Below are 20,072 nucleotides of genomic sequence, written 5' to 3'. Positions count from 1 at the left end.
CAGCTTATAACTAAAATTCTTGTTATTAATCCCTTACACTTGCATGTGCATGACCTTACACTTCTCACTATTAAATTTCATCCTATTACTATTACTCCAGTTTACAAGGTCATCCAGATCCTCCTGTAGGATATCCCGGTCCTTCTCTAAATTGGCAATACCTCCCAGCTTTGTATCGTCTGCAAACTTTATTAGCGCACACCCACTTTTTGTGCCGAGGTCACTAATAAAAAGATTAAATAAGATTGGTCCCAAAACTGATCCTTGAGGAACTCCACTGGTAACCTTCCTCCAGCCTGACAGTTCACCTTTCAGTAGGACCCGTTGCAGTCTCCCCTTTAACCAATTTCTTATCCACCTTTCAATTTTCATATTGATCCCCATCTTTTCCAATTTAACTAATAATTCCCCATGTGGCACAGTATCAAACGCCTTACTGAAATCTAGGTAAATTAGAGCCACTGTGTTTCCTTTGTCTAATAAATCTGTTACTTTCTCAAAAGAAGGAGAACAGGTTGGTTTGGCACGATCTACCTTTTGTAAAACCATGTTGTATTTTGTCCCATTTACCATTGACTTCAATGTCCTTAACTACCTTCTCCTTCAAAATTTTTTCCAAGACCTTGCATAATACAGATGTCAAACTAACAGGCCTGTAGTTACCCAGATCACTTTTTTTCCCTTTCTTAAAAATAGGAACTATGTTAGCAATTCTCCAATCATATGGTACAACCCCTGAGTTTACAGATTCATTAAAAATTCTTGCTAATGGGCTTGCAATTTCCATGTGCCAATTCCTTTAATATTCTTGGATATAGATTATCTGGGCCCCCCAATTTAGTCCCATTAAGCTGTTTGGGTTTCGCTTCTACCTCAGATATGGTAATATCTACCTCCATATCCTCATTCCCATTTGTCATGCTACCATTCTCCCTAAGATCCTCTTTAGCCTTATTAAAGATTGAGGCAAAGTATCTGTTTAGATATTGGGCCATGCCTAGATTATCCTTGACCTCCACTCCATCCTCAGTGTTTAGCGGTCCCACTTCTTCTTTCTTTGTTTTCTTCTTATGTATATGGCTATAGAACCTTTTACTATTGGTTTTAATTCCCTTTGCAAGGTCCAACTCTACTTGACTTTTAGCCTCTCTCACTTTATCCCTACATGCTCTGACCTCAATAAGGTAGCTTTCCTTGCTGATACCTCCCATCTTCCACTCCCTGTATGCTTTCTGCTTTTTCTTAATCACCTCTCCGAGATGCTTGTTCATCCAGCTTGGTCTACAACTCCTGCCTACGAATTTTTTCCCCTTTCTTGGGATGCAGGCTTCCGATAGCTTCTGCAGCTTTGATTTAAAGTAATCCCAGGCCTCCTCTGCCTTTAGATCCATAAGTTCTTCAGTCCAATACACTTCCCTAACTAATTTCCTTAATTTTTGCAAGTCAGCCCTTTTGAAATCAAAAACCCTAGTTGCAGATTTATTTTTGTTAATCCTTCTGTTCAGTTTGAACTGAATTAGCTCATGATCACTTGAACCAAGATGATCCCCTACAACCATTTCTTCTATGAGATCCTCACTACTCACCAAAACCAAATCTAAAATGGCATCCCCTCTAGTCGGTTCAGCAACTATGTTGGGGAAGAATCAACTTGGCTTTTGTAAAGGGAAATCATGCCTCACCAATCTATTCAAATTCTTTGAGAGAGTCAACAAGTGTATGGACAAGTGATCCAGTAGATATAGTGTAGTTGGACTTTCTGAAAGCCTTTGACAAGGTCTCTCACCAAAGGCTCTTAAGCGAACTAAACAGCAATGAGACAAGAGGGAAGGTCCTCTCATGGACCAGCAACAGAGTAAAAGGAAATAAAGGGTAGGAACAAATGGACAGTTTTTATAATGGAAAGAGGTAAATGCAGTGTCCCCCAAGGATCTGTACAATGACTTGTGCTATTCACAATATTCATTAATGATCTGAAAAAAGGGGTGAACAGTGAGGTAGCAAAATTTGGGGACAATACAAAATCACTCAAGACTGTTAAATCCAAAGCTGACTGAGGAGAATTACAAAGAGTTCTCACATAACTGGGAGATGGGACAACAAAATGGCAGATGAAATTCAATGTTGATCATGCAAAGTAATGCACACTGGAAAATATAACCCCAACTAGATATATAAAATGATGGTATATAAATTAGCTGTTACCACTGAAGAAAGATTAGGATCATCATGGATAGTTCTCTGAAAACATCTGCTCAAGGTGCAGTGGCAGGCAAAAAAGTTAACAAATGTTAGGGACCATTAGGAAAGGGATAGAGAAGACAGAAAACAGCATAATGCCACTATATAAATCGATGGTACGCCAACACCTTGAATACTGCGTGCAGTTCTGGTCACCTCATCTCAAAAAAAAAAAAAAAAAAAAGATATATTACAACTGGAAAAAGTACACAGAAGGGCAACCAAAATGATCAGGGGGGTATGGCACAGTTTCCATATGAGTAGAGATTAAGACTGGGACTGTTCATCTTGGAAAAGAGACAACTGAGGGAGAATATGATAGAAGTCTATAAAACCTTGAATGGTGTGGAGAAAGTGAATAAGAAAGTGTTATTTACCCCTTCACATAATACAAGAACTAGGTGTCACCCAATGAAATTAAAAGGCAGCAGGTATAAAACAAACATAAGGAAGTACTACTTCACACAACACACAGTCAAGTTGTGGAACTCGTTTATATGTGATACTGCGAAGGCCAAAAGTATAACTGGGTTCAAAAAAGAAATAGATGCAGCCCCATGCTCTGAGTGTCCCTAAACTTCTAATTGCCAGAAGATGGGACTGGACAACAGGGGATGGAACACTCTGTGACAGGGTTGGGCCACATGGCTACAGGAGAGTAATAGAAGGCAGATATATTAGCCCCAGGTTAAGTAGGTCCCTTTTCCCTCGGTAAGGTAACAGGGAAGGTTCCAGAACAATCAGGAACCTTCTGGAGACAATTAAGACAGGCTGATTAGAACACCTGCAGCCAATCAAGAAGCTGCTAGAATCAATTAAGGCAGGCTAATCAGGGCACCTGGGTTTTAAAAAGGAGGTCACTTCAGTTTGTGGTGTGCGTGTGACGAGCTGGGAGCAAGAGGCACTAGGAGCTGAGAGTGAGAATGCGGACTGTTGGAGGACTAAGGTGTACAAGCATTATCAGACACCAGAAGGAAGGTCCTATGGTGAGGATAAAGAAGGTGTTGGGAGGAGGCCATGGGGAAGTAGCCCAGGGTGTTGTAGCTGTCGCACAGCAGTTCCAGAAGGCACTCTAGACAGTTGCATTCCACAGGGCCCTGGGCTGGAACCTGGAGTAGAGGGGGGGCCCGGGTTCCCCCCAAATCCTCCCAACTCCTGGTCAGACACAGGAGGAGTCGACCTGGACTGTGGGTTCAGAAAAATGGCCAAGCTGAGGGCTGCCGTGAAGCTCCAAGGCGAGCAAATCCACCAATAAGCACAAGACCCACCAAGGTAGAGGAGGAACTTTGTCAGAACTTGATAATTCCCCTGTTTTTTCATTCCTTCTGAAGCATCTGGCACCGGCCATTGTCAGAAGACAGGATACTGGGCTAGACAGTTCATTGGTCTGACCCAGTATGGCCATTCTTATGTTCTTAAGTATAAACACTAGCAAGATTGATATACAAAAAAAATAATTAAGGAGGGCAGTGCTCCTAGTAATTGGAATAAACAAAGATAAACCTGCAACAATTTAAGTTACCACACACAAAGATGAAAGTAGTTTAAAGTATAAGGTATTAACCAGTGATGAGCTGCCAAAAGCTGAAGAACCGATTCCTTCACTCGCTCCGGGTCTTCAGTGGCACTTCAGCAGCAGGTCCTTCAGTCGCTCCGGGTCTTCAGCGGCACTGAAGGACCTGTCGCCGAAGACCCAGAGCGAGTGAAGGACCCACTGCCGAAGTGCCACCGAAGACCCAGAGCACCGCCAGATGAGTAAAAATTAAAAAGGGATTCTCAGGGGAGCCTCCCCAGCCGAGAGCTCAGGCGGGCCAGACAGGACGGTCCTGCAGGCCGGATGTGGCCCACGGGCCAGAGTTTGCCCACCCTTTTAACTACCAGTTCTAAACTGGCTTCAAAATTTAACAACCAGTTCACGTGAACCGGTGCGAACCAGCTCACCACTGGTATTAACACATCAGATAATTCTGTGGTTAGAAACATAAAATTAAAGCCAGCATAAAAATATTCTTAAATTTACAACATACAGCAATGAGGCTTGAAGTGAGTTTTTGAAGTTAGAAAGATAGTTTCTCTTACTCACAGTGTAATGTTAGAAGGGAGAGAAATCTGAGGATGCTTCTTTCACTGGCAAATAACTCATTCACACATGCAACCACAGCACAGCTACGAGGGGGTAAGTGAGTAAGTGAGGGGGTAAGACACAGCACAGAGCAGAACAGTATTTTAAACTATGTTACTAGTTCTCAGTAGCACTTACAATTAGGAACTGAGTTTAAATAAGATAACAAAACAATGTATTTTCACAGATCTAACAATCTACAGTTCAATTCCAGATATTTGAAATACATGGTAAAAAACAGCTATAAGCTCAAGGCTAGTTCTTTAAGCGACAGCAAAACAACTTTAATAGTTAGATCACCCTTAACATAAAAAGTGCAAATATAATTTCCTTACAATTACAGTGTCCTCTAGGTGAGGAGCAAACGACTGAATTTAGGCACATGTTGTTACAAGGCATTAAGTTACATCCAACCAGGATTACAGTAGAAGATTTCAAATCTTAAGGCTAGTTTAAAGTTTTATTTCTTCCCTACTTCTACTATAATCTTTCTTGGTATTTATTTGGAATAAGCACATCTTAACAGGGATTATTATTTTGGAATGTCAATTCAAGGATCCAGAACAATGGTCTAGATTTACGGAACCAGAATCTGAACTACAAGGAAGTATAGGATTCTAGAAAGACAGTATTTTTGCTCTCCAAGGCCAATTTCTGGCTTCCTTCAAAGCCCAGAAATTCCCTATGGAATCTCAGCAGTAAATACTTATTCTTAAATCTTTCTATGCTTTCTGTCATCCAGGGAGCCTTCTGGTGTGCTAACTATTTCTTCTTGATATCTTTCATCTTCAGGACAGCTTTCTTCCCTAAGGCTCCTTATATTTGGGACTTCAAAAGTTCAAAGTCCCAAAACCCAGGTTCTTCTCAGGAAAAAGGACTTTCTTTTAACTAAAACTCTCTCTTTAGAGAGCAAAGTCATTGAACACTGCTTACATGAATAGGAGGGCTCTTCTTGGTTCAGAATCTGGACACTCAGCATTCAAAACCTCAGGACTTGCAATGAACACGATCTCCAAGGTGAAGAGAGCTGGATCTCTTAAGTGGAGAGAGAACAACGAACTGAGATTTTGCAACACTTTTATGAGTTCTCTTCATTCTGTTGTTTGGGGGACTAGCCCAACTCCAAAAAGGGAGCAGTTTATTGCTTCAGACATCTTTCCATTGGGCAGTCCAAGATTTTGGGATGTATGCAGATCTGGTTGCAAGTAGTAAGACCTGACAGATCCAAGTGATATCACATGTTTCCTCCCATCCAGCAGATAGCATCCAAGCTTCAGAAAAGTCCACCTTTCCAAGGGTTTCCAGCCTCTCCTTCAAATTCCCTAATTTTATCTTTGTTTAGCATTGTTTAATTAGAGCATACACTAACTGAACTGTCTTTTGGCTCAATTTCTGTTGTGACTTCTGGAATAGAGCCCTGCAACAAGACCAGACCCAATGAAACCTGTCTACAGGTGCTGGATTCTGGATGGGTTGGGTTGGAAAACAACTGGAACTTCTCACGTCAGGTTGGATGGGTTCAGGTCTGGTTTACTAATTAGGCTCAAGTAGACCTCTATCCCTGAAACATTTAACAGAATACAATTTCTATCATAGTTTGTTGTAACTTGGTAATTATCTTCTAGAAGCTTTATTCTTTTCTTCTTAAACTCTCTTCAAATTAAAAATTAAGTGTATCTACTCTTAAGAGTAGGAAGAATTTTCCCCAATTTGATTTTTATTGTAACAACTTCCAGACTTCTTATAAAATCAGTATTTGAATTCCAAATGGTTACAATATTCTAGCCATTTTAAGCATGATCTTAGATACTTCAAAACAACTGCAACACAACAAGAGTCCTACTTCTAATAATATCTTCTAAATACAATTTTACGATTGCTACACTTAATCTTTATACATTTCTAGATTTACTAATATAAGCATACACTATGATTGTATCCACCAAAATCTGTTATTAAAAATATCTTCATGTATATGAATTTATCCAACTACAGTATATATTTCCAGAAATACCTACTCTATTACAAAAAATCTTTGTTTGAACACCTCCAGCTTTAATAGAGATGTCATTAAATTTGGCCTTAAAATTCTATTGTTCTCCAAATGGCTAAAACACCGATTGTTTACTTTTCTTAATCTTCTGAATTGGGGTATTTTGTGAGGTGATTACTTAAATTAATGTATTCCTTTGTACATTGCTAAGAGGTGCATTAATGGTTGTGTTGGAACCATTGTTTAGTTTGCTCAAAGGTAATAAAATTTCCAAAAGCAATTTGAGATGTGTATTTAGACACACTCAGGGTTATGGTCTCACTTTGCCAGCTATAGCTTCTTTAAGTGGAATCTTGATCCTTTTAGCAAGGAGTCATTGCCTGCATTGACACAGAGAAACTGAATGTAGCATAGTTTATGTAGATTTCTGTGTCACTTACTAGGAGATGACTTGAAACCTCTATTTTGATATTAATTATATTTTGAGACCTTTTGGTGTGTCACATCTCATTTCTGATGTTAGTGTTTTAGTTTAATGCAGGCTTACTCAAAGTGTTAAACAGAAATTTAAATGAAGAGAGCAGGAGAAGGAACAGTTTGGCATGTGTGGGGACACCAAGAGGCATTTGTTTATTTCTGGCCTTACAACCATATAGTCCTCTTGAAGGTAACAAAACAACATTCATATAGTTAGAAAGGTCAGTTAGCTTATGATGTAGGAAAAAGCCAATGTAAAATGTTTATGATGTAAAACCAATTAAAATGTTTATGATGTAAAACCAATTAAAACATCTCAGGATTCAACCCATGGTAACTTGACCTAAAAATGAGGCCTTTGTTAGGGTTTAATACAAGAATACAGGATTCAAGTGTGAACTTTGTCACTGCTTTATTACCTTATAACTTCTCAGTAAAAGAATATTAAAATTGCATAAATTTGGACAAAGGGTCTGATTTTTGGCCCATCTTCTGTGTGGTGCCTAGAGTCCATTTAATATAGTGCTCTAGGAATTCTGAGATAGTAATCCACTTGGTACAATCTCTGGATAACCCTACCAATTTGAATTAAATTAAAACAGCAAGTTAAAAACAAACACCACATTCACATCATCATGTAAGAGGAACAAATTGGTGCGACAAAATGGAAGAACTGGACTTCTGCAAAATACTCCCATCCAGAAGCAGTGTCAGTTTTCATCCTAGCAGAAAGTGCACTCTTCCTGAACTCTTTTCTTTCAACCTTTGCCTATCAAGTGATTTCCTAGTTCTGAGGATCAGATAGTGGGAACGTTCAGAGCAACATACAACAGCACGCTTAATGGAGTCTGGAACAATATTGACAAGAACTGTCTGGTCCCAAATTCCAAAGAAAAGAAGATACAAGTGTGGCCTTTAACATGGCCCTTCCACATTGCAGAATTTGAGAAGAGATGAAGAGAAAGCAATAGCTTCCTGTAAACATACTACCATTAAAGCAAAGTACATTTTGTGGTACATTTTGTGTAGCAAACACCACAATTTCCACTGCATTGTAAAAGCATACTCAACTCAAGTTACACCTAAAATTTAGGTTTTCTTATTAGAAATAACCATTTATATACACCCTAAAAAAACAAATATTACCTTTTTTTAAAGTTACTATGGAACTATTTTTGGAAAACAGTCTTCTGTAGTGTATGTAGCCCAAGCAATGTAGCATTGTCCGAGCACATGAGAAGCTGAAAGTGAGACTAGACAAAAAAACTAATTTTTTCATAGTCCAAACCAAGACAAATATTGCAAGTAAACAGCACTAATGGTCAAAAGCAATTTTTTAAAAATTCTTCCAATTTTAATAAAGGATGTGTATATCCATATGTATAAAATCTTTGCATACATACATGTGCACACTTCATAATTTTGTGATGCATACAGAATGCCCCCAAGTAATTTTTGAACAGATAATTAGGAATGTTTAATGTTGTTCTGAGAAACAAAAAGTGGAACTGTCAACATCAGCTTCACCATGGAATTTCCCTGGTTTTAATAACTTGCATCACAACTTTAAAGATTATTAGAGGACAGAAACTGAACCAGAAAAATTATAAAAGTGTTTGCATAATGTAACCTACTATTGAATATGCAAACCAATATATTTTTATTTTAGTGGTATGTCTGAAATGTGTCGTTTTCTCATCCAAGAAGTGCAAATCAGATAAGATAAAACCAACCTTTATAACAAAGTTAGAGAAAGTTGGCAGTGTTAGACAATAGATGAAAGCGGATCAACCTCAGCTAAGAAATCAGTTGCTTCTCCCCTCCTCTGGACCCTGGTTTGTGTCTTCAACAACAAATAAGCATGATATGAAAACCAGATCACCTTCTTTAATAGTATTCATATTCCATGCAACTACCAATTAACAATTAGGTTGCATTATCTGTCATTGTCTCTTTCCAAGCTCCAACATCACAGCTACAGTTACTACGATCAGAGAATGAGAGAGAATATAGAGAAGCAGCGTATAATCCTTAAAAAGAGAATTTCTATTTCACACACAGTGCACTGACCTCTTTATCTATGGCAGTAGTGTGCAACTGGGCTTCCCCGAGCTCACAACCAAGGGCTCTCTGGAGACTGTAGATGACATGGTCATAAGAATGATGTTCATCATTGAAAAGGACACAGTAGTAGTGGTCTGTCTTCTCTCTACTGGGGATAAGCCAGTATTTCATTAGATGAGCAAAGAGAAAATTAAAACAATCTCCTATCCAGATATTGGCAACAAATCACTTGCAAACTCCTGGGAGAAAGTGACAAATATACCCAAATAAATGCTAGGGGAAAACTGAGTTCATCAACTTCAGGTTCTGAAAAAAGGCAAGCAGTTCCACCTCTCACTGAGACAAGAACAGAGCATGATAACTATGCACTGACCACTTATTACAAGAGGGGCATCATGATCTTCTTGGTGATACAAAGTACTTTAACAAGTTTTGGAAATTTAAGACTAAGAGAGATCTGTGAACTACACTTCTATCCCAAATGAAAGTTTTTACATGCTAGTTTTCCTTGCAGTTGATAACTAGAAGGTCAATATTTTTATGTTAATGACACTCAGGAATTTAGGAATTGGGTCTTCACTGTCACACCTAGCTCAAACTGGAGGTCAGTCCAGTGAAGTTTTGAGAACTGTCAACAGATTTAAAGGGCACGGTAAACTGTCATTCTCCTATAGGCCTAGGAAGTTTTGTAAGTGCTTCCAGAAACTGTGCAGCTACACTGTGGTGCTGACACCAGTGTAAGCGCTAGTATTAGTATATGGATAAGACTCAAGTGGTTTTAGCACCATGTAATGAAAACCAAGCAAAAAAGGCCCTCCCCACCCCCATCCTACCTCACCCAAGCTGTCTACTTAGGACACTAAACCAGCCCAAGTACAACCAGGTATTTATGAAAAAAGAAAAGGAGTACTTGTGGCACCTTCGAGACTAACAAATTTATCTGAGCATAAGCTTTCATGAACTACAGCTCACTTCATTGGATGCATCCCATTCTGCTCTCGTCACCAATGGATCCCATTCTGCTCTCGTCACCAATCAAATGAATGGTCTCTTTCCATCTTGGAGGAGGAGGATTTTTGAACAATTTCTACTGTGGTTAATTGGACACTAACATATGCAAAACGTTCCCTGAAGTGTTGTACCTTTATAGAGATTATAGTCCAGGAATGTTATAGTTCTATTTAGAGATCTGGGTGTTAGGAAAGTTTATATAGGGTAGCAATAAACCTGAATGGCAGTTCCAATACTTAGAAATCATTGGCAATATCTCCCACCTGGTCATGAGCACAGGAGGCAACTCCTTCTCTTCTTCCCAGATAGTCATATCTACAATGTATTTTAATACCGACGGGAACATCTTCTTTGCTTGTGCCATTAGTTCTTCATTTAACTGGCATTCAGAATTCTATAAGAAGATAGGACAAGATATTAATATGGAATATAGATATACTAAAATGGGGAAAAAAACTTGGTAATATAGCAGCTGATTATTATATCCTTTCCAGAAAAAAATCCTTGCCATATAAATATCATTTAAAGAAACAATAAAAGTTACTGAACTTGATTATATGCAACGCAAAGCTGAAATCATATTACAGTTGTGTGTGTGTGTCATTAGAAAGGTATATTGACCTCAGGCATAATGGTAAATATATTGCCCTACAATACACTCTGGTATATTCACTTTACACTAAAGGGAGCAAGACTAATGAAGCTGAGGAGAATGAATGAGAACTGCACAACCAGAAAGATATCTTTTGTATAAGAGCACAGCCCGACTGAAGCCTCTTTGTGACATTGGGGAAAAGTGAAACACACCACTTTTCAATTCCTTGCTATCACTACCTGCAAAATTTCTCAGAAATAATCCAACAACAGTTTTATCCACCAAATCAAACACGATATAGGTGCATTTTTAAAGATACTAGTTAAGAAAATAAGATACAGAAAAACATGTAAACTTCTCTGATCTAAGCACAGGCTGTGAAAAGCTTCATTAAATGGGTTAGGAAACTTAGGTTACAAAAGTAAAAGGATGGCAACATTGCTTCTGACTCATATGAAGATGTTCATAGATGACAAATCCAGGCCTGAACTGCAATCCCTGATGTCTCATCCTTTCAGTCTGTTTGCATATTCTCCCAAAATGTCTGTAAGTCTTCCTTTCATGAATCACTAGGTAACCAAACGTACAGATACAGCCATCAGCCACAGATCTATTTCACTGTCACCCTTCCCTGTGAAAAGAAGGGATTGAATATGTGGGACGTAAATAATAAGGGAATACTACATCTTTTGAATATATGGAATGGCTTCTTATATTGGTATCCACGTTTAGAAATGTAAATGGAGAAACTTCAGAGATTTGTGACCTAGACACAGCGGTTGATATTTTCAAGGCAGTCTAGCGTATCTGGATGCATTTTCCATTAATTTTACGGTTGCACTAAACTGCTTGCAAATCTCAGAATGTATATGTTGTATGGGGAGAAAGGGGAAAAAAATGGGGAGAAAAGAGAATTACCAAAACCAAGATCTCAAATCCAGATTCCATTCACATGGAATAGTATATGTTTTGATAGAAGTGGGTATAACATATTGGTGATATAGTTAGATATCGTCAAGAACCATGACTTTGGAAACTTCCTAAAGCAGCATGCAGTTTCACTTAGCCCATAAGTTTCTAGGTGGCATAAAAAAAAGAAATCAAAATTACACAGTGTTCATGTGGTGGGAAACCTGGAACAGAAATGAAACAAGTAATGAACTGAAATGACCAATGGCTTCCACAGTTGCTAGAGACTTTTCCTGTCCTGATGAGCTTTAGAAGAGGAATTCCAAGTCAAGGCTGCCATCTAAAATGTCTACAGATGATTTTATAAATATCTTCCTCTGCACCCATGTGATGATTTGAAGTCAGGTTCTTACAGATCCTGGGTATTAGAGGTCTTAAATATCTGGGCTTAATTTTTTTCCTACTCCAACTATACTACTAATGTTCTTAAATTTGGAGGAGAAAGGATAAGTGTCAGGCAGAAGCTTTGTGAATTGGGCTTCATAGAAGCACTGTTGTGTTGAGCTAAATTTCAGTTACAGTATGGCATCTGGAGGGGTAAATCGTACCAAGCACAGACCTTTGGTAAAGGATAAAAACAGGCTGCTGTAGACAAGGATATTCCAAACAAAAGGCAAAAGGCCTGTAATGAAAAGACTTCCCCCTGTCTTCCTCTACCCTCCCTCATTCAGGTGAGGAAAGTATGCAGATAGAGCACCTCTCTCCATATCTCGCTCTTTAATAGATACCAAAAAGCTCCTGGTAAATTAATGGTTTCTCTGGGCTCCTAAAAAGGGACAAAAAAGAAAACACCCAAACCCAGAATGGACAAGATCTTTTTCCTCTCTCCCCATTACAAACTTACAGGGAATGAAACAGAGGATGTGTTCGGCCTGTTCTCTCCCCACCTCCCTGCAATGGCAGCTTGGTTCCTCTCTTTTCTTTTGGGGAAATGGTGAGAACCGTTACTATAAAGCTTGTGGATAATTAAGAATTAACTGCATAAGCCTGAAAAACACCTGTGAGTCCAATCCTGTAATCAATTGTACAAAATATTCTTAACTTTCTGTGCTAACTTTACAATGTTTATGAAACAACTGCTACATTTCACCTCAGAAGTGGCTATATTTCACCTCTGCAACAATTTGTACGGTAAGTATCAGATAGCAGAGACAGTTGGAAAGCTTGATGATGAAAGGCAATAAGTAAATGATATTATACCGTATTCAGTTACAAGAACTGCATGAAGATGGAATTAAGGTACAGAGTGCCTAACATTTTTTTTTTTTTAATTTTTGCACTTTAAATTAAACACCCAGAAGAACTGTTAGAAAGTCACAAAAAGCAAAGTTTAGGTTAAAACTTAAGAAATGCAAATATTTGAAAGTATGGAAAACGTGTGTTTGGATTTTAAGTTTAAAAACTAACTGATTTTCTTGGCTAGTAGTCAGGTATTTTTAATCCCTATGATGTTCCTGAAAAGGACTTTTACCCTTAAGTTACAGACATGTATACCCAAATTTAACGATCTTAAAGCTTTTCAAAAATGTTGTTACGATTTACAACATGCATTTAAAGGTAGGAAGCAAGCTACCCTTGGGAGCCTGGGACAGGGGATACTAGGGACCAGGGAGCTCTGCAGGGCATTTGGAGCTGGAAGGCAACAATGAGCAGTCAACGCCCTGAGAAAGCCTAGAGGAGCAGAACAACCACACTTTAGCCACTGTTTGGTTTGAAGCATCTGCTTTTCTGGGCTCCGTTTCCCCGACTTAGATGTCTGAAAGTTTGTGTAGCACCTTTTGATTGCAAGTTCTGGTTTTTGAGGGGTTTGGGTTGGTTCCCCCCTCACCCCAACCCAAGGATACTGAATTTTACATGTGCATGCCTTATATTATGTTGTAAATGCTAGCAACAGACAAGATGAAAAAAATTGTCTAGAGTGTTTTTCTTTAATGTAGTGTATTGAAACTTGTCCTTTAACATTTAGAAAAGATCATTCAGCAAACTCAAATTTTAGTCTACTCTTTTAAAAGCCAGCAGCCTGATCCTGAGCACATTTTTTCATCATCACAGAAGCAGAAAAACATACTGCCATCATTCCTCTCTACCCTGCCCCTTGCAGAGCAAATGGTAACTCTTCTAGACAGGTAGGGAGCATGTTACAAAGCTTGAAGATTTACAGACAATATTCATCTCTGATTTTCTTTATGTATTATTTTTACCGCTTTTGTAGTGCTTGCTGCTCCAGGCTCATGGTTAGCACAAAGTGGTCCAGTCTTCCATGCCTCTGTATCCCCACAGTCACAAAACCCTCCTCCAGTGGAAGTATGCATCTGAAAAATTAAGAGGCATTTCAGACATACAAATATGCATGTAAAAAAAATCAAGAATACAAGAAAAGTGTGTATTTGTCAAGCCAATACATCCACATTTTATGTGCCTCCAACACAGTGATAAATAGCTATCCTGTAGGAAGTGTCATTGTGCATTTTGCAGCACATTTTCATATTGCAGCATTTTATTTTATTTTTTAATTAAGAAAGGGAGAACTTCAGTGGGGTGGAAGGGTGGGATTTGCTGAAATTATCTATGTGTCTACACATGTGCAGAGAGCAGAGCAGGGAACACAGCTGGGTCTTAAGCTTGCAAATTGTTCCACATAGGCAGAACCCTGCATTTGCATGGAGCTGCACTGCCTTCAGCGGGGCTATGTATTGAACCCCAGGTGACCAGAGGGGCGGAATGGAGAGTGGGACACTGCAGTATTTTCTGAAAGCTCCCAGTAGCTGAAGCCAGTATATAAGCCAGTATAGAAGCCAGTATATAAGTGACCATTAAGGCAGTTCTACATATTTTAACATGCCTTTGACTCTGGGGTAGAGCCATTGAGGGCTTGTGGGCAGACAAGGGAAATATTATATCTAGAGCAGCTAATGAGAGTTCCCATTAAACTTGACTCAAGGATGGAAGATAGGCCAGGAATGTGACTACTGTCAGGGCAGATCTGAAAGCCTGTAATATTTTAGCTACAGGTAAGTGTTTATGCCAGCCTTAAGCCACCATGGAAACCTTTAATAAAAACGACGTGTGGGCCTACAGGGAGAGCTGTGAGAGGAGCTTTTATTATCCTTAAAGCCTATAGAAATCACATTTAGTTATCTGCTAAATTGTTTCAAATTGAGATGCTAGATCAACGTGAGAGAAAAGAGCACAACTCAACAGATGAGGGTTAGTAGATTCCTTATTTGACTAAGTGTGGCTTAGGATAGTACCCTACAGAGTGTGTGCGCTACAGAAATCCAAGGGATGAATTAATTTGTGTGTGGTGTTTCAAAACAGGTAATGTTTCGGCTACAAGCAAGAATTCCTATCAGATAGGGAAAGGGAGGCAAGAGAATCATCCATCAGCATAAGACTGAACTGCTGCTGAAAGGATATCATGCACTAGAGTTTTCTTTTATATGCTGGAAAGGCATAACTGTTTTTACTGTGGAGTGACTACGTTTTCATTTTAGTGTCTGAGAACTCATTGACAAGCATTAAACCTTAGGTCCCACAGTTAATCACAAGTTCATCTCTGGAAAAGATTCTGAATGGAAGACAGAGCGTGTACACATGCACACACATCAAAAAAAGGAATGCCAATGCCCTGCAGCCTTTACAGTTGTGATGCAGGTTATTACTCATATTTGTTCCAGGGGGTACCTTTTACATAAGTAGCAAAAACAGACTGCTATAGAAAGTCTTTATAGACAAGATTACAGATAGCAAATCTGTCTAATAGCTTTATTTACAAGTCATTTAGAAGTATTTCAAAGTACTGTTTAAAATCCTTATTCTAGCAAACATATATATAATTTGTATACTAGGTAGCTGTGTAGCATTTTCTCTAACCAGTGTTGTGAGATATTAAGACCAAGTTCAGGGTTTAAATGCAATGCCCCAAGTTTGATTCTGCACAATGCTTTCTGAGAAGTCTGAACTGGCTAGTGGTCCAGCATAAAGTTAAGATGAAGTGCAGGAAAGACCAGTAACTGTACATAATTTGCCCTGATATCCCAGTTACAAGAGTACTTATAAAATAGTTATTAGAAGTAATAATAAGTGGCCTTATCACACAAAATACTTTTTAAAATGTTATTTGCTATTAAAAATGCCCCTTCAAAAAAAAAAAAAAAAAAAAAACAACAACAACATAATTTAAAGGTTTAGAATGTATTTACAAACTGGGGAAACATCACAACCACTTACCTGCTATCTTCATGTTCCAACTACTGTTCCTTGGCCTTAGAGAAGCCATCTTAAATTACCAAGAGACTAGGAAGAGAAGACTGGAAACTGAACTCCTGGCTTCTATTTATCCTTTTAATGTATCCTTTATTGGAGTCAGTTCATCCATATGTATATATATATATATGTAGCTAAAATATATGGAAGCTACATATATTTTATTTATATAGTTCACAGGGATAGCGTAAGGCTTAAAGAATACTTGTAATGCACTTTAAGATCATCAGATGAAGAGTTTCACAGAAGTGCAGAATAACGTACTTGATCTGGCTGTTCTCAGCACACCTTCTTCCTCATTACCACTCCCTAGGCCTGGTCTACACCGGGGTGGGGGGCGGTGGAGAATCTAAGTTATGCAACTTCAGCTATGTGAATAACGTAGCTGAAGTCAATGTACTTAGATCAACTTAACGTGATGTCTTCACCACGATGAGTCGACTGCTGCCGCTCCCCCGTCAACTCTGCCTGCGCCTCTCGCGGCGCTGGAGTACAGGAGTCGACAGGTGAGCGCTCGGGGGTCAATTTATCACGTCTAGACTAGACGCAAAAGATCGATCTCCGCTGGATCGATCGCTGCCTGCCGATCCAGAGGGTAGTGAAGACATACCCTAATATTGTGGAGGCTCTTTGAACCTATTCCCAAACTGCCAGGCTACCCTACTGAAGAAGAGCTCCGTGTAGTTTGAAAGCTTGTTTCTCTCACCACCCACCTTGTCTGACTACCCTACGGTCAGGATAAGACACTTAGATTAGCATGCCTGACTTGATTATCAGTGAAGGTGCACTCACTAAATACATGTGTGCACGCATAGCCAGCACTTCCTCTTTAAAGGGCAGTCATGGCCATTTGATGCAGGTAGAAAGAGCCTCTGAGGTGGATGCAAGTTAAACATCCAAAGTAATGAATCTCAGTAAAAACCTAGTACATTTTTAAACTGTGAAAGATTACAATTAAGTTGAATATATGGTGGTTTAGATGCTCTTTAGTGTAACTTTTCTGCAGAGGTACATCAGCTTTAAAGGCTCATGATTCCTGTATGCTTCCACTCAGTTCACAAAACTGAGCATTTGTTGCAATGGCTTTTGAAAGAGAACCACCACCAGTGAAGTCAGGCAGAAAAGGGGACAGCAGAGGACAGTTCAGGAAGAGAGCAGCCTGAGGAATTACTTCAAATGATCGTTCCCCAAATAAGGGAGCAGCAGTTAGAATTTCTCACTGGTCACATGGATTTGGCTCAGAGACCATCAAAAGGCTGTCAGGAAGAGAAGATCCAGGCCTAAAGCAATCTCCTGCATTTGAAATTTAACATTTGTTAATTTCTCTACCCATACCCCCTGCCTCAAGCCCAAAGCAGTTTAAAAAACTAAATAAATCCAAATGCAGAAATAGACAAAACAGTATGTAGATTGCAATAGTGATCCGACTGGTGAAAAGACTGTACTGGTCCCTGTGCATATATACATGTTTATTTTGTTACCAAATATGGGTTTGGAAACCTCTTTATCAAGGTCAGCTTGCAAACATGTCATTTTTAAGTACTATTTATAGTACTTTACCAAGCTCGATAAACATGAGCTTTTTAACTGAAATTTCAGCATTGTTACTCTGATTGTTATTTACAAAGGGAACAAGTAACCTCTTATGGATTTTAACAATTGTAAGTTATAACAAATGTCTCAGTCCTATGAATTAAATTATCCTCTTCAGATTTGCTAAAAAGTTGCTTGATTAGCACAGCAAAACCAATTAAAATGAAAGAGTTTGAGATATCTTTTGCACATTCCCAAAAAGCCATAAACACCCCAAAAAGTTATACATCATATCAAAACAAGAGGGAGGTTAGAGAGCGCCAGTATTTTCTGTTCTTTCCACTAAGAGCTAAAGAAGAGGAGAGGAAAAAGTGCCTCTGCCCACTTATTATTTTGCATGTTTAATGTACTCTACTAAATCAAAGGCAGATTTAAATCTCCGATGTGGAGATGGAAATTGACACCTCTACAATAAAACCAAAAAACCTGCTCCTGCACATCCCTAACTATAGTGATGGAATTGAGATGTGCAACATGTGCACTGCATTTCTGAGATTTAAATCTGGCCTCTATATCTAATAGGCAACCTACCTGTCTGTTAAATTCTTTGGAATAATCTACCAGTTACAAGGATTATTACTATTGCCTGTGCAACCTTAGTTCAGCGCGCGTATGTGTGTGTATCATTAAGATTTTGTCACTGTTTTTAGTAGAAGTCATGGACAGGTCACAGGCAATAAACGAAAATTCACAAGAGCCTATGACCCGTCTGTGACTTTACTAAAAATAACCGGGCGGCTGAGCTAGGTATCGCGGGAGGAATGACAGCTGGAGTCCCATAAGGCAGAGACTGACAGGCCGAGCCCCCTCATCATGGTGGCTGGGGGGGGCCACCACAGCCCCAGCTCCAGCGGCTCCAGCCACAACGGGGGCACGCACAGCCCCTGCTCCAGAGTTGGCCACAGTGCGGGACAGGGGCTCACAGCCTCACCTCCAACCACAGGTGCGCAGACCCGGTCGCAGGTGGGAAGGGAGGATGCACATGGCCCTCGGAAGCCACGAGGGGGGTGCAGGGCCCCAACTACAGCCCCCGCCACGGGGCAGCGGCACACAGCCGAAGAAGTCACAGAGGCTGAAGCCGAAGAAGTCACAGAGGTCTGGTAAAGTCACACAATCCATGACTGCCATGACCAAATCATAGCCTTAGTTATCATATAGTCATTAACTATGTGATCACATACTGTTTGCTCTGCGCACAAAATAGACAGAGTAAGGCAGTTGTAGGGAGATGACACTCTCTTCTGTTTAAAGCACTGGACTGGGATTCAGGACAAGAGAGCACAGCTCTGCCATTTACTTACTATAGGTATACCATTTACTTACTTACTTCCATTTACTATACACACAGCAACTAGACAGTGAGAGCCAACTCGGGCATGTGCTATGAGGCTGTTTCACTGCTGTGTAGACTTCCGGGCTCTAGCTGGAGCCCATGAGCCCGAGTCGGCTGGCCTGTGGGTATCTAGTTGCAGGTGTCTACTGTATATGATTTTGGGCAAAGCTATCACAATGCAAACACATAAGGTTGTCACATTAAGGTTGTCCTTGCCATTTTAATTCTGCATTTACCTTACTTTTCAGTGCTTAACTTTGCAACTAAAGTTTCCTGAAAACTAGTTTTCCAGTATGCAATTATAGTGTTATGCGCTGGATGAAGCCTTTTTATGTGTTGAGTCAAAACCTCATTGAGACTGATAGTTATGTTTGTTGAAGGGTGAGTTCACACCTGTAAGGATAAACCCTCACCTAAAACAAAAGGAGGATGTGAACGCACCCAGGAGATTTTGCTGAGTATTGTTTTATACAGGTAAGACAGAACAGACAAAAAACTGGGAAAGACATACACGGTTGGATAAAAATGCACTTATAGGGGTGTGACCTTTAAAGTGCACCAATATGTTGTGCATTAATCGGCCCATGTAAACGCTGCTGGTGTTTCACAGTGCACTTTAACATAGTGCAGTACGACACTGTACACTGCAGTGCGCACCAGCAATGTCTACACGGACCAACTAGTGCACAAACATGTTAGTGCATATTAACCCACAGGGAGACAAGCCCTCAGGGAGACAGCCTGAAGGAGCAGCTGAAAGCACAGTGTCTGATCCTGGAAGAAACCAGGGAAGAGTTTTCTGGGTCAGACATGCAGGCTAAAAAAAGTGTTCTTGGGTTCTGAGAGCAAAAGAAGCAGTTTTCTGCTATTTGATTTCTTCCTTGTTCAGAGACAGAGGGCTTTGTACAGCCCTGTAAATAAACAAAACTGCAAACAAATAAATATCTGACTAGCACCAAATTTCCCCTCCTAAGTGGAGCAACCTACTAGGCCACATTTTTTTGTCTAACTGCTCTGGTCAAAAGGGATAACAATAATTAGATCTACGAAAGACATGCTCTTTTTTGTTCCAGCACTCATTTCAACAAATTGGTAATTTTCAGGGGGTAGGAATTGAAGTTTCTCATAATCTGTGTGTATTGCTATTACACACAAGAAAACTTCTCTATAGCAACATGTACAACTTTACAGTACAGATTTTCATACCTTGTAACGATGGTTCTTGTGAATGCTATTCTGAAAGCAGTCCATGCAGAGTACACATGTCGGATCAATTGCACAGTCTCTGCAACAAAAATACTAACTTGGATACCATTCTAAAATAAAATAATGAAATATTCATATACTAGAACTGCTGCCATAGTTACACCTTTATGGCTGGTGCCAAACTCAATTTCAGGCATCAAAG

General features: G+C 39.5%; 1 protein-coding gene across 7 annotated transcripts in view; it reads right to left on the bottom strand.

Annotated features, from left to right (window-relative positions):
* The window catches only part of UBR1 (ubiquitin protein ligase E3 component n-recognin 1), a 142,608-nt gene that overhangs the window by 112,011 nt on the left and 10,525 nt on the right, over positions 1–20,072 (bottom strand). For 6 of the 7 annotated variants that reach the window (XR_005225512.2, XR_005225513.2, XR_005225514.2 and 3 more), the window contains exons 3-6: positions 19,871–19,949; positions 13,674–13,784; positions 10,172–10,302; positions 8,904–9,045 (exon numbers count right to left, since the gene is read on the bottom strand). Coding sequence is in view for 4 of the 7 variants with exons in the window: in XM_037900379.2 (XP_037756307.1) it covers positions 8,904–9,045; positions 10,172–10,302; positions 13,674–13,784; positions 19,871–19,949 (463 nt within the window). In the remaining 3 variants the exon portion in view is untranslated. The remainder of the gene's footprint in view (positions 1–8,903; positions 9,046–10,171; positions 10,303–13,673; positions 13,785–19,870; positions 19,950–20,072) is intronic. The other variant, XM_037900380.2, reaches the window with a different exon arrangement.

The sequence above is a fragment of the Chelonia mydas genome, chromosome 6, assembly GCF_015237465.2.
Source record: "Chelonia mydas isolate rCheMyd1 chromosome 6, rCheMyd1.pri.v2, whole genome shotgun sequence".
NCBI lineage: Eukaryota > Metazoa > Chordata > Testudines > Cheloniidae > Chelonia > Chelonia mydas.
This window is presented reverse-complemented; position numbering and strand designations above follow the sequence as displayed.